This window comes from Nicotiana tabacum, chromosome 22 (assembly GCF_000715075.1).
Source record: "Nicotiana tabacum cultivar K326 chromosome 22, ASM71507v2, whole genome shotgun sequence".
Classification (NCBI taxonomy): Eukaryota; Viridiplantae; Streptophyta; class Magnoliopsida; order Solanales; family Solanaceae; genus Nicotiana; species Nicotiana tabacum.
The window spans coordinates 27,296,716-27,312,804 of NC_134101.1; the positions used below are offsets into that span (position 1 = coordinate 27,296,716).

General features: G+C 36.8%; 1 protein-coding gene across 1 annotated transcript; it reads right to left on the bottom strand.

Moving 5' to 3' along the window:
• Positions 1-14,303: 14,303 nt before the first annotated feature.
• Positions 14,304-14,857, bottom strand: LOC142175760 (putative mitochondrial protein AtMg00710). Its single transcript, XM_075242749.1, has 2 exons — positions 14,563-14,857; positions 14,304-14,416 (listed from the first exon to the last, which is right to left on the bottom strand). The coding sequence occupies exons 1-2, from the start codon at positions 14,855-14,857 to the stop codon at positions 14,304-14,306; spliced, it is 408 nt and encodes a 135-aa protein (XP_075098850.1).
• Between the last annotated feature and the right edge of the window lie 1,232 nt (positions 14,858-16,089).

Here is a 16,089-nt window from a genome sequence, read left to right on the forward strand (position 1 = left end):
GTTAAATGTGACTTTGTGCGTAAACTTTGAGGTCAATCGGACGTGATTTGATAGGTTTCAGCATCGGTTGTGGAAGCTTGAAGTTTCAAAGTTCATTGATTTCGAATTGAGGTGTGATTCGACGTTTCGATGTTGTTATGTGAGTTTTGAGGCCTCGAGTAGGTCCGTGTTATGTTAGGGGACTTGTTGGTATGTTTGGACGTGGTCCCGAGAGGCTCGGGCGTGTTTCGGATTGATTTCGGATCATTTTCCTTCATGTTTACATTGTTGTGTCCTGCTGATTTCTCGTGTCTCAGTCCTTCATCGCGTTCGCGTGGCAAGTGTCGCGAACGCGTAGTGTATTTTGATGGCAGCAACAAATTGTTCTTCGCGATCGCAAAGTATGTCCCGTGTTCACGTAGAGTTAGGGCAAGTCCTCTTTGCGTTCGCGTATGGAGGATCGCGTTCGCGTAGTGTTGAGGTTGGCAACTAGGAATTTGAGCGTTCTTCTATGCGATCGCGTAAGGTTTGTCGCGTTCGCAAAACTTTGGCAGCAGTGTTCGTCGCGTTCGCGTGGGGTGTATCGCGAACGCATAGAGTATTTTGGTGGCAGGATATTTTGTTCATCGCGAACGAAATGGGTTTTCCGCATTCGCGAAAAAAGGCGTCTCGGCAAATTATAAGAACTCTATTTCGAGGGTTTTGGTCATTTTTACATTTTTTGAGTTATGGAGCTCAGATTGAGGCGATTCTTGGAGCAATTTTTATCTTGTGGACTGGGGTAAGTGTTCTTTACTCGATTTTTGGTTATATTTCCTTAATCTATCTTCGTTTTTGGTAATTGGATTGTGAATTTTAAAGAGTAAATTGGGGGGTTTGGCCTAAAGTTTCATAATATGAATTTTTGAGTTTTGAACATCGAATTGGAGTCGGATTTGAGTGAAACTAGTATGGTTGGACTCGTAATTTAATGGGTTGTTGGATTTTGTAAATTTTGTCGGGTTTCGAGGTGCGGGCCTGGTTTGGGATTTTGGCCGATTTTGGGCTTTTGATTCAAGATTTGATCTTTTTCGATCGGGATTGCTTCATTTAGCATTGTTTGATGTACTTGAGTTATTTTTAGTTAGTTTCGAGTCGTGCGGAGGTCGAAGCGCACGTGATAGCATCTTTTGAGCATCGTCTGGCTTGCTCGGCATTGGTATTGGCTTGTTCGAGGTAAGTAACTCTTCTAATCTTGGAGCTGAGGGTATGAACCCCGAATATACGTGTTATGTGTTTGCTTTTGAGGTGACGCACATGCTAGGTGACGGGCGTGTGGGCGTGCACCTTGTGAACTGTGATTTTCGTTATTTTTGTGGTATTGTGTAGTTAACTGAACTTGTTTGAAATCATGAAATCTCTATGTACTAGAGTTATCGAGCTGTGATTATGTTAGAAATCATGTCTAGGCTACATGTTTATCATGTCGGGACCTACTAAGGTCATTTCTGTTATTGAGTAATCTGCTTTCATTGCATTACATACTCAATCACACGCATTCACATGCATATCATATCCCAGTCTCTTTTGTTATTTATTGATGCTTTATATCATTGTTTTCTGGCTAGTATCATGACATTGTGAGCTCGATAGACTGGAGAGATTGATGACTGAGTGAGGCCAAGGGCCTGATTGTGAGGATGATTATGGGATCGGGTTGCACGCCGCAGTGGGTCAGATTGGCTTACTATAGCACGTGAGTTGTCCGTGCAGTACGTGAGTTATCCGTGCGATTCCAGATATTGATATTATGGCATGTGAGTTGCCCGTGAGGATTATGGTGCTTGGGTTGTAGGAGCCCCTCCGGAGTCTGCACACCCACAGTGAGCGCAGGTACTTACTGAGTGAGAGTGTTGAGTACCGAGTGCGAGTGTCGAGTACCGAGTGCGAGTGTCGAGTACCGAGTGCGAGTGCCGAGTGTTGAGTGCCGAGGAGGACGGAGTGAACATATACTCTGAGAGTATGCATATGATCTTTATCACTGATTTACATCGCATTTGGCATGCGCACTTGACATACAAGCATAGAGATACATTTTTTCTCATGTTGTATAGTATCACGTCATTTATGACCTCTCGTACATTTTGACATATGGGTATAGAGAGACATCTTACACTTGCTATATGAAAGGAAAATGAAACATCTTACTTATTGTTGAAAGGACTTTTGGGAAAATTCACAGTTTTCAAACTTACTCGTATTTTGGCTTTTTCGGTAAAAGATTTAGGTTTTTACTGAGACACTTGAAAATAAATACCTATTTTTCTGGAACTGTGAACGGACTGAGCATTTTACTTCTGAGATATATCTTTTATTACTTGTATTATGTTGTTATGAACTATTGTGGGATATTGGTATTGGACCCGATTTTGTGTTAGCTCGTCACTACTTTCAACCTAAGGTTAGGTTTGTTACTTACTAACTACATGGGGTCGGTTGTACTCATATTATACTTTTGCACCTTCCGTGCTGATATTGGTTGTTGATGTTGCGGTGTTCGATGGGAGCTGGATTGAAGATGTACCTGCGTCCCGGTTGTAGCTGCCCCTTGTTCGTGGTAGCTTTAGATCTATAAAACTCTGTTTGTGTACTTTTCAAACAAACGATATATTTATTTTATTTCAGTTTTGTAAATTCTATTCTTAGAAGCTTATGATTTGTACTACTAGTCCTTGGGAAATGTATAAAATTCAGATAATTTCTTTACTTAATTGTCTTATTAAATATCATTAGAATTGGATAGTTGTTAATTGGCTTACCTAGCGGGTTGAGTTAGGTGTCATCACGACTAATGGGATTTTGAGTCGTGATAGGTGGTATCAGAGCTCTAGGTTCATAAGTTCTACAAGTCATGAGCAAGTGTCTAGTAGAGTCTTGTGGATCGGTATGATGATGTCCATACCTAACTTCGAGAGGCTACAGGACTTTTAGGATATACTTCCCATCTTTCTCTCTTTATCGTGCGGCATTGATTCAGCTTGAAGTGTAACTCTTTGAATTCCTTCCACGCATTCGTATGCGCATGTGAGTGCTCGGTATCGGCTGTGCATCGCCGGCTTGTGATTCTATGAACGAGGTTCGAGATGTGTATTTTGTGTTTTGGTGATGGGCCAGTCTGGAGGACTTGAGGCCATGGTTAGACCGCATCTTAAGCTCGGTAGCTTCAGTTGTAACTTTTACATTTTGATTCATATGTCCGGTAATGTACCTACGAATGGAATTTGTGGCTCGATGTGCGATGGAATGGCTTGTGAAGAGTATGATGTGACTGCGGGATGTGTTAAGACGATTTGAATACGACGAGAAGTGTTTCCTTGAAATGTAAATGAGGGGCCATTGGGTGCTTGATTTTCGTTTTGATGTGACGTACAACCTCGAGTATAAGTGCATTGAAGGATCCTTTCTGTTGCTTAATGCTAGAACGAAATATGTTCTCATGTCTTATTGTCGAGATCAGACTTAGGGAGATTAAGTGATTGCTTAGTAGTTGTGGCTGTGAAAGGGTATAAAGAGATGTCAGTTTGAGGCTAAGCATATGGGTTATAACCTGCGAGGTAATCTACGGATGTGTGTTTTTTATAACATTGTGTGGGGGCTTTCTTTTCTACCAGTGGGGTATATTTGTGCGATTTGAGTTTGGATCGGTTGTAACAGTTGACCTGACTATCACGAGGATGAATGCGAGATTTGAGGTATTATATGGTTTGTGTTACATGAGATTACGAAGGATTTAGTTGAATTTCTATGCGGGATTCTGGTAGTAATAGAGTATGGGTATCGTGATGTTATCGAGTCTTTTGTTATGTGGCTTTGAGCCAAGTGGGGGAGTCTGCTATCGATGAGTTGATTGCACGGTTATATGTTGTATTGGTTTCGATTCGGGGTATACTAGTGAATCAGTTATGACTTGCAGAGGTTGGATGAGATGAGGTCATTGGACCTAGAATGGATACTATCGGAATAAATTACAGCATGGTTAGAAGGATAATATCGAAAGTCGGCTTAAAAATTTGCTATAGTTCTTGTCGAAGGAGAGGGAGTTCCATGACTAGTTGATCTGATGAATGGTTATGAGTTTCTGCGTGTTCCTTTCATCATCGGTAGTGTATGAAGGTTTCAGAATGGAGTCTTGTTTGATATGAGGTTTATTGGCACATTGGGTTGTTTTGAGCAGCTACTGTGATTAGAAATCATAGCTTCGAGTATCTGTGTTATGTGATATATCATGCGATTGTATCTTGGGTTATAGTTGCGGCTTGGTACAGCTTGTTCAGACTTATACAAGGTGTATGTTGCGAGATTCAGATCTTATAAGAAATTTCGGATGTTAGAAGTTAGATTCTAAGGCTTGTCGGCTAGGTTGAATTGAGAAATATCAGTTATGTTGTGTTATTGGACCTGTATGGGATAGGGTGACGTGGGATCACCCCCGGGTATGTGCATGGCAAGGTTATATGACGGTTTGACGGCTTTGAGAACAACTCTAGACACGTTCGGGGACGAACGTATGTTCAAGTGGGGGAGAATGGAATGACCCAAACGGTCATTTTGAGCATTTGCACTTCGCTCGATAGTTTACGGGCGTGAGTAGCTCTGTATGATGTATTTTGATTTGTGTGAATCGTCGATTTTGGTTTTCAGGTTATTCGGGAATGATTTGGAAGAATGATTATCAACTAGGGAGCTTTAAATTTGAAAGAGTTGACCAAGTTTGACTTTTTAGCATTTAACCTCGAATTGGAATTTTGATGGTTTTGTTAGCTCCATGGGTGATTTTGGACTTAGGAGCGCGTCCGAATTGTGATTTGGAGGTCCGTGGTTGAATTTGGCTCGAAATGGCGAAAGTTGAAATTTTGGAAAGTTTGGCCGGGAATGGACTTTTTGATATCGGGGTGGAATTTTGATTCCGGAAGTTAGAACAGGTCCGTAATGTCAAATGTGACTTGTGTGTAAAATTTGAGGTCAATCGGACGTGATTTGATAGGTTTCGAAATCGGTTGTGGAAGCTTGAAGTTTCAAAGTTCATTGATTTCGAATTGAGGTGTGATTCATCGTTTCGATGTTGTTACGTGAGTTTTGAGGCCTCGGGTAGGTCCGTGTTATGTTAGGGGACTTGTTGGTATGTTTGGACGTGGTCCCGAGGGGCTCGGGCGTATTTCAGATTGATTTTGGATCATTTTCCTTCATGTTTACACTGTATTGTCATGCTGGTTTCTGGTGTCTCAGTCCTTCATCGCGTTCGCGTGGCAAGTGTCACGAACGCGTAGTGTATTTTGATGGCAGTAGCAAATTGTTCTTCGCGATCGCGAAGTATGTCCCGCGTTCACGTAGAGTTGGGGCAAGTCCTCTTCGCGTTCGCGTATGGAGGATACGTAGTGTTGAGGTTGGCAACTAGGAATTTGAGCGTTCTTCTATGCGATCACGTAAGGTTAGTCGCGTTCGCGAAACTTTGGCAGCAGTGTTCGGCGCGTTCGCATGGGGTGTATCGCGAACGCATAGAGTATTTTGGTGGTAGGATATTTTGTTCATCGCGAACGCGATTGGTTTTCCGAATTCACGAAAAAGGGACGTCTGGGCAAATTATAAGAACTCTATTTGGGGGGTTTCAGCCATTTTTACATTTTTGGAGCTATGGAGCTCAGATTGAGGCGATTCTTGGAGCAATTTTCATCTTGTGGACTGGGTAAGTGTTCTTTACTCGGTTTTGGTTATATTTCCTTAATCTATCTTCATTTTTAGTAATTGGATTGTAAATTTTAAAGAGTAAATGAGGGGTTTTGACCTAAAGTTTTATAATACGAATTTTTGAGTTTTGAGCATCGAATTGGAGTCGGATTTGAGTGAAACTAGTATGGTTGGACTCGTAATTTAATGGGTTATTGAATTTTGTAAATTTTGTCGGGTTTTGAGGTGCGGGCCTGGGTTGGGCTTTTGGCCGATTTTGGACTTTTGATTCAAGATTTAATCTTTTTCGATCAGGATTGCTTCATTTAGCATTGTTTGATATACTTGAGTTACTTTTAGTTAGTTTCGAGCCATTCAGAGGTCGGAACGCGCATGATAGCATCTTTGGAGCATCGTTTGGCTTGCTCGGCATTGGTATTGGCTTGTTCGAGATAAGTAACTCTTCTAATCTTGGAGTTGAGGGTATGAACCCCGAATATACGTGTTATGTGTTTGCTTTTGAGATGACGCACATGCTAGGTGACGGGTATGTGGGCGTGCACCGTGTAAACTGTGATTGTCGTTATTTTTGTGGTACTGTGTAGTTACCTGAACTTGTTTGAAATCATAAAATCTCTACGTACTAGAGTTATCGAGCTGTGATTATTTTAGAAACCATGTCTAGGCTACTTGCTTATCTTGTTGGGACCCACTGAGGTCATTTCTGTTGTTGAGTAATCTGCTTTCATTGCATTACATACTCAGTCACACGCATTCACATGCATATCATATCCCAGTCTCTTTTGTTATTTATTTGTGAGCTCGATAGACTGGAGAGATTGATGAATGAGTGAGGCCAATGGCCTGATGGTGAGGATGATTATGGGATCGGGCTGCACGCCGTAGCAGGTCAGATTGGCTTACTATAGCACGTGAGTTGTCCGTGCAGTACGTGAGTTATCCGTGCGATTCCAGATATTGATATTATGGCATGTGAGTTGTCCGTGAGAATTATGGCGCTTGGGTTGTAGGAGTCCCTCCGGAGTCTGCACACCCTTAGTGAGCGCAGGTACTTACTGAGTGCGAATGTCGAGTGCCGAGTGCGAGTGCCGAGTGACTAGGAGGACAGAGTGAATTGATACTCTAAGAGTATGCATATGATCTTTATCACTGATTTACATCGCATTTGGCATGCGCACTTGACATACATGCATAAAGATACATTTTTCCTCATGTTGTATAGTATCACGTCATTTATGACCTCTCATACATTTTGACATATGGGCATAGAGAGATATCTTACACTTGCTATCTGAAAGGAAAAAGAAACATCTTACTTATTGTTGAAAGGACATTTGGGAAAAATCACAGTTTTCAAATTTACTCGTATTTTGGATTTTTCGGTAAAAGATTTGTGTTTTCACTGAGACACTTGAAAAGAAATGCCTATTTTTTTGGAACTGTGAACGAAATGGGCATTTTACTTCTGAGATATATCTTTTATTACTTGTGTTATGTTGTTATGAACAATTGTGGGATATTGGTATTGGACCCGACCTTGTGTTAGCTCGTCACTACTTTCAACCTAAGGTTAGGTTTGTTACTTACTGAGTATACGGGGTTGGTTGTACTCATACTATACTTCTGCACCTTGCGTGCTAATGTTGGTTGTTGTGTTGCGGTGTTCGATGGGAGCTGGATTGAAGATGTACCTGCGTCCCGGTTGTAGCTGCCCCTTGTTCGTGGTAGCTTTAGATCTATAAAACTTTGTTTATGTACTTTTCAAACATACGATGTATTTATTTCATTTCAACTTTATAAATTCTATTCTTAGAAGCTCATGATTTATACTACTAGTCCTTGAAAAATGTATAAAATTCAGATAATTTCTTTACTTAAATGTCTTATATCATTTGAATTGGATAGTTTTTAATTGGCTTACCTAGCGGGTTGTGTTAGGTGCCATCACAATTAGTGAAATTTTGGGTCGTGATAATTTTTAGTCCTTTATTTTACCAAAAGATTAAGAGCTCGTTTGGACATAAGAATTTTCTCACTTTTTTGATTTTTTTTCTTACTTTTTTTCGAAATTAGTGTTTGGCCATAAAATTTCAAAGTTTCACTTGAAGATGAATTTTGAAATTTTTCGAAAATTTTAAAAACTCTAAAAAGTTATTTTTCAAAATTTTCACTCATACCACTCACAAAAATTCAAAAACAACCCAAAATTATATTCATATCCAAACACAACTCTAATTTTCAAATATCATTTTCACTTGAAAAAAATATTAGTTTTTTTGAAATTTTACAATTCTTATATCCAAACCCCACTAAGTATGACAGTATGTTTGGCATGTCAAATATTTAACAAACTCTACATGTTATATTTAGCATGCAACTATGACATTTCTCTTTCCCATTCTTGTTCTCTATGATTATCATACTTCTTCTAAAATCTTATCCTTCTCCTTTTGAACTTCTTTCTCTAAAACTAATGTTGGAAACATATCATTCTCATAAAACTTTAGCAATGGCACTATTATGCCCATTACAATATAGCCTTGAAGTCGTCCATGTTAGGAAAATCAAGATGGCTATGTTGAAAACACCTCTATCACTAACTACATTTTGAATCTTTACTAAAGGTTACTCTTTTATTCTGTTTTATTTTATATGATTTCATATAATTGGGTTCAAACCTTAAGAATAAAAAAAAATGTTAAATCTCGTGATCTTAAATTAAAAGTATGGATAACACACTAAAATACCTATTGAATATTTGTCTCCAACATGACATATCATTGCTATAAAAGAGTGGCATTGAGAATAAGATGAGAATGTTGTTATAAAAGGGTTTTAAATATAGAAAATGGCTTTTTTAAACAGACTAAATGTAAGACAAATAACTAAAATGAAGAATAGTACTATTTAACCAATAACTATTTGATAGCAAATAATAATGTAGTCTTTTAGAATGTAACATCGAAAGGATATCTAAATATGAGAGACATGAAGAATGGTGTATAACTTACCTCCATGTATCTGACTGAAACACAATTCAATATAACGAGTAAATAAGAAATTAAAATTTGTTGAATCGGGATCTGAAAAATTGTGGAAGAAAATTGCAAATAAACGTGGAACTCAACAATACAAGACAATAACTATGCTTCACTCCAAACAATTTGAGGTCAAGATGAATCCTCACTAATTATGTTGTTCTATATATCTAAACTCATCTTATGCCAAATTTACGAGAATAAAACAAAGAAGTAATATATATATATATATATATATATATATATATATATATATATATATTGTCTCAAACATATAAACCTCTAAGGGGTCAGTTGGTAGGGTGTATAACGAAAATAATATATGTATATTAGCTTTGGTATTAGTAATCCCTATAGAGCACAAGTTAACTACCTATTAATTTATTATTTTTGGCCACTTCTTTAGCTAGTAGTTAGGATTTTGTTAGTCCTTTATTTTCTCAAATAAATATCCTTATTCAAGGAGTTTGTTCAGCAAGTAGTTTAATCCTCCTCTTCCAGAGAAGTTAGTTTATGTTAGGATCGGGAACCTGGGTAGTGTGGAATTTAGTCGAACAATGTTATAATGATAATAACTAAGACAATGTAAGTTGATAACAACGATAATTAAAGTATATAGAGAAGACACAAATTTAACGTGGTTCAGCCAAAGTGACCTACGTCCACGAGCAAAAAGGAACAAATTCACTATAGCAATAAGAGTACAGAATTAGAGTAAATACTCTAATTAATCCCAAATACTCCCAAAAGAATAACTTCTCAAGATCACTCCAGAGAAAGGGGATCACACAAGTGTTTTCCAACACTCAACTCTCTTACAAACAACTCTCAATAAATAAAGAAGGAGAGGAAGAATCAAGAAATGAATACTCAAATCTTGTTGGTATGTTGAAAATGAATGAATGGCCTTTCCTTTTATAGGCAAAAAAGCCTTGGCCTCCAAGCTGTAAAAGAAAAGATACAACTTTTGCAAATGGTATCCAACACACAATGCAATACTTTGGCCCTAAAGAATATTGCGAGCAAAGTCTACTTGCAAATAGGCTTATGCTTATGTGAGATGGACTCTACTAGCTAGACTATTGGCCATATTACAAATCTCTACCTTGGCCTAATTTTGGCTGATATAGTAAATTTGCTCCACACTCTCCGCAAAAGACCATATGGGCTAAATCATTCTTCATAAATAGCAATCAAGTTCAAGCAGATTGTCTTTGGTGTTGATCTTCTGAACAGAAACTTTTCCATCAACAATGGTTTTCCGGATAAAATGATACTTGATGTTAATATGCTTCGTCCTCTCATGATACATTTGGTCTTTAGTCAAATGAATGGCACTTTGACTATCACCAAAAATAGTAATACCACTTTGGTGTGAATTGAGTTCATGTCATGCCCCAAACTTAGGGGGGCGTGGCTGGAACCCGGGCCGTGCTGGTCCTAGCGAATCACTATGTAACTCATGATCGTTAGACCAAAACTAGAGCATACATAGGTTGAGTTGGATAAACTCATTTTTTTGTAATTATCATGGGTCAACATGGCCACAACTCAAAAATGTGTAACTATAAGTGGGCAAATGTTGTATCAATGAACCATCGTACTTAAAATATGAATACATATGGGCCTCAAGGCCTCTGACATACTGTACATAATGAACCTGTGTCTACAAAGCCTCTAAGAGTATTTGACATCAAAATATGGTCGGGACAGGGACCTGGCCCACCCATAAGTCTGTAGCAAAACTGTGACATGATGACTTACAGACTCGGCTGCACTCCGAATGAAGTGGAGCCTTACCGATCCTTCGCTGAATGCTAACCTCGTCTACTATAAGGACTCGTCAAACTGATTATCTATACATGCAGGCATGAATGTAGTATCCACAATAAAAGGACGTCAGTACGAATAATGTACCGAGTATGTAAGGCATATAAACTACTATATAAAGGACATGAAAGAAACATGGAATAAAGGACCCAACCTATAAGTCTGGATAGCTCTATAAATCATGAAATATTTATAATGTCATGCATATGCGTATAAATATCATATCATGCATATGTATATGCGTACATAACATCATCAAGCTTCTGAGGGCATCCCATTATATCATCTCGGCCTCTGTGGGCGAAATCATCAACGTATACCAACTGATCAGGCGGTGGTGCATATATAATGCCATAACCTTTCCCCGTACCCCATATACATATAATATATGCGTATATAACTCCATCTGTTCATGAGTCAATGTACATGTATAAATGAATGCAATGCATAAGAAGAAAGTCAATAAGATCTCTCGGAATGTCATAAGATCATTATACCTTCGGATAAACTTTATCAACTACATATTTTTCTGAGACCCCTAGTACTTCTATGAATAGAGTCATTTATAAAAGTTGTGTGTTTGCTCGCTTCGTTTATATCATATGGATCATGCCAAAAGGAAATAAGGAATAGCCTTAACATACCTCAAATCAATCTTTGGACGACTTCACGTTGTTGCTATAAATGGAAAGAGAATGCTACTATTATGTTGGAAAGGAAACAATGTTGCTACTATATCTCAAATCATAAAATATTGAATTGAATAGAAGAAGATTAAATTAAATGGTGATGCCTCTATAAACTCACATTTCCACTACCTAATACCAAGTACTACATATGCGTCCCTTAAGCCCTCCATCTCCTAAAGTGAAATAAGATACATATGTATATATATATCACTTCCTCCTTCTTACACGTGGGATCCCCCCACCCCCCACTCTTTCCTTAATTGATGACACATGGTCATCTAATAAAATAAAATAATGATATATATAAGATGATAACCCCTCTTATATCCACTCACATAGTTATTTGACTCCTCTAGTAATTTTATTAATATATGGATGTCTAATTGAATAGAAATTATCACGTGAGCTAGCATGGATAATATCAAGAAAACTTAGAGATCTTGTCCTCATCCTAAAGTACTACTATTAAAATAGTAAAATATTAATAAATCATGATACCGTATAAAATAAATACATATACTATTATTTTATTAAAATATCCATGTAAAAAATATATATATTATCAACTTCTAATTTTGCTAATCTCGTATAAAGAGTATAATTTTTCGTACATTTAATTCTTAAAATGGTAAAAATATAACCTTCTTTTCTTGTGAGAAAATAACTTCTATCTTTACAATAAAAAAAATCTCACAAACTTTTTTATATTATGTGTATAATTTAAAGCATATTCAGAAGTAGTAATATTAATAATTATATAAAATTATATTTTTCAAAAAAATGTTCCACTCAAAATAAATACCATATCAAAATGTATCTAACGATATCAAGGTTGTTAAACTTACAGGGTCTTACAATAACATAGTCACAAATCCTCTATAATCTCATGAATGGCCTTAATCCCTTGAAATATTACGTTAATGAGGTATGTATCTCCATTCACGTTTTGAGCAAGTATCTTGCTTAAATGAAAAGTTAAGAAAGTCATCTAAATTTATTAAGTAATAACTTTATCTATACACGTGTCAATCACAAGTCATCCTTTTAATAAGATGCAATACACCTTTTAAATCACATGCATTCATCTACCTTATGCAAGTCACAACTTTTATAGACAAAATAAGTATCCCATCTACCTTATGCATTCATGTCTCCATCCCTTGGCTACCACCTATTCCTAACCCATGTGAATCATGCCCATATAATAATTATTCAATAATCTTGATTTATTTCTCATCTTCCTACTATAATCTCCAATTTAATTAGTTACACATAATTCCTTTCTAGATCGCATTTCACTTAAATACTAATAACTTTTAACATACTTCATATACCATACTATCATGATCATATAATATAGCACTAGTCCATAAATATAGGGTATTATAGTTTGGACCGTATTTTATCCCAAAATACAAAACATCAATGAAACTAGCTTTCTTTGATTTGTTTACCCTCTGGCCTTCACTACACTTATCATTTGTTAAAACTAGCATAAATATTTATAACCTCAAAAATAATCTTGTCCTTGAACGTATGTCAATTATCTTATGACTAATCCAACATACAAAAGTACGGGATGTAACAGTTCAGCAAATAGACCCTTCAACCATAATGCTTCTTTGATAGCCTCGGTCACTGCCATATATTTTGCTTCAGTAGTAGATAAAGCTACTATATGTTGTAATGTAGCTTTCTAGCTTATAGTGCAACTACCAATGCAAAATACATAGCATGTTAGTAATCTTCATTTATTAAGACCACCTGCATAATCTGAGTCTACAAAACCAACCAAATAGTTAGTATATCATCCAAACTCCAAACATGTGTTTGAAGTATCTTGCAAGTATCTGAGAATCTATTTCACAGTCTGCCAATGTGCTTTACCAGGGCAAGCCATATATCAGCTCACTACATTTACTTCCTGGGAAATATCTGGACGTGTGCACACCATTGTATATATAATACTGCCGACTGCACTGGAATAAGGTACATGTTCCATATACCTCTCTTCTTTATCTGAATGCGGTGACTGAGCAGCTGATAACTTAAAATGAGCAGCAAAAGAAGTACTAACTGGTTTAGCATCTTTCATGCCAAACCTCTCCAAGACTTTCTCCAAGTATTTTTCTGGGGAATAGCTTGTTGGCTCTTCGGTCTCTTTTGATCTCCATGCCAAAGATTTTTTTAGCTGCTCCCAAATCTTTCATATCAAATTCACTTTTAAGCTGACTTTTCAAATTGTGAATTTCTGTAAAATCCTTAGCAGCAATGAGCATGTCATCAACATATAGTAATACACAAATGAACTATCATTTAACTTCCGGAAGTAAACACAGCTATCATACATGCTCTTCGAATAACCATGACCCAACATAAAGGAATAAAACCTTTTGCACCATTGTCTTGGAGACTGTTTTAATCCGTACAGGGATTTCTTCAACAAGCAAACATAATCTTCTTTTCCTTTAATTTCAAATCCTTCGAGGTGATTCATGTATATTTGTTCCTCAAGTTTGCCATGTAAGAAATTTGTCTTAACATTAACCTATTCTAATTCCAAATCATACATGGCAACTAAGGCAAGCAAGACACGAATAAAACTATGTCTAATAACAGGTGAGAAAATATCATTAAAATCAACTCCTTGTAATTGTACATGACTATAGCCCTTTGCTATTAATCGTGCCTTATACCTCGCACCTTCAACCCCTTAAATGCCATCCTTTTTTCTTGAAAACCCATTTGCAACCAACAATTTTCTTACTGATGGCGGCTTCACAAGAGACCAAGTACCATTCTTGTGGAGAGACTCAATTACTTCATTCATTGCAATCAGCCACTTGGCTGAATCAGTATCAGAAATTGCTTCTGAATATTTTGATGGTTCTCCAATTTCTTCAGTTTCCTATGCAACTGAAAAAGCAAATACAACATAATATCCAAACCTTTATGGTTATTTACTTTCTCTTCTTGGTCTATGTTTGGCTATAGAATACTCCTCTTCTTCCGGTTCCACTTTAGGTGTCTCAACTTCAGGAATTTAAGCTTCTGGATCAACTTTAGGAGTTTCAACTGTATTTTGCTCCAAAGTTGGTAAGCTTGGCCTAGAAGGAATGTCAATCTCATACTCCACCTGCTTCTGTGTACTCTTCCCTTTATTATTATTACAAGAACTAGAAGACTCTTTTCTGGGATGTAACATAGAGGATTCATCAAAGGTTACATATGTGCCAATTATAAATTTTGGTGCCATGGGATCAGAATACCATAGTTGGTATCCTTTTACCCTAGATGCATACCAAGAAAAATGCACTTTTTATCCCTTGGCTCTAATTTTCCATAATTTACATGCATATATGCAGGGCAACCAAGTATCTTTAAATCAGAATAATTAGCAAGAGTACCTGACCACATTTCCTTTGGAGTCTTAAAGTTCAAGGGTGCAGAACGAGCACAGTTGACAATATAACAAGTTGTAGAGATAGCTTCTGCCCAAAAGGCGTTTCTCAACCTAGCATTTGAAATCATGCAACAAGCCCTTTCCAAAAGAGTTATATTCATCCTTTCCACCACACCATTTTGTTGAGGTGTCATTCTCACAGTACAGTGTCGAGTAATTCCTTCATTCTTACAAAATTCGTTGAATTCATCATTACATAATTTCACACCATTATTTGTTCTAAGCCGCTTAACCTGTTTGCTTCGCAATAAAAACTTTCTATTGTTTGAAAGTTAAGAAAACATCACTTTTATTTTTCAAGAAATAAACGCAAACTTTCCTAGAATAATCATCGATGAAAGTTAACATATACCTGGAACCACCTTTTGATGGGGTACATGAAGGACCCCAAAGATCTAAATGAATGTGATCCAAAGTACCTTTTGTTCTATGAATTGCTGGAAATTTGAAGCTGACTCTTTTCTTCATCCCAAACACACAGTGTTTACATAACTCTATATTTCCGGTACTTTGGCCACATAAGAGACCTCTTTTGTTAAGGATGGAAAGACTTTTCTTACTCATATGCCCTAATCACATATGCCACAATTTGGTGATGTCAGAATCAGATTTATCTGATGTTGAAACTGCAGCAACACCTGTAACAGTAGATCAAAATACAATGTACCAGATCTGCATACTTTCATGATCACAAGAGCATTATGAGAAACTTCCAGAACTCCGCCTTCACATGTGTACTTGCACCCAAGAGATTCTAGAGTGCCTAAAAAGATGAGACTTTTCTTTAAGTCAGGAACGTGTCTAACATTGGTGATAGTTCTCACCACACCATCGTGCATTTTAATTCGGACAATACCTTTTCCAATAACTTAAAAAAGGCAGCATTATTGCCCATCAAGACAACCCCACCTCCAATGGATCATATGTGGTAAATAAATCCCGTTTGAGACACATATGATAAGAACAACCCGAATCTAAAATCGATTCATTGTTAGATTTAAAACTATTATTAGTTGCTAAAAAAATAGTTCCCTTAGTCTCATCAACAACTACACTTACTTCGACAGTGTCAATATTTTTGTGCTCATTTTTCTTTTCTATATGCTTTTCTTTATTTTTCAACTTAAAGCATTCAAAATAATATGACCTTTATTATGAAATTATTTGCACATGACATTTCTGTATATGAATTTTGACCTTGATTTAGGCCTCTTATTACTTAAATTTTTCTTATTGGATCTACCTCTTATAAATAAGTTTTCCTCTTGGCTCCCACTAGTTTCTCCACTAATATATCTATCTATTTGTTATTTTAATTTCAAAATAGCTTTGATATCTTTATAAAAGATATTATCCTTTCCATAAA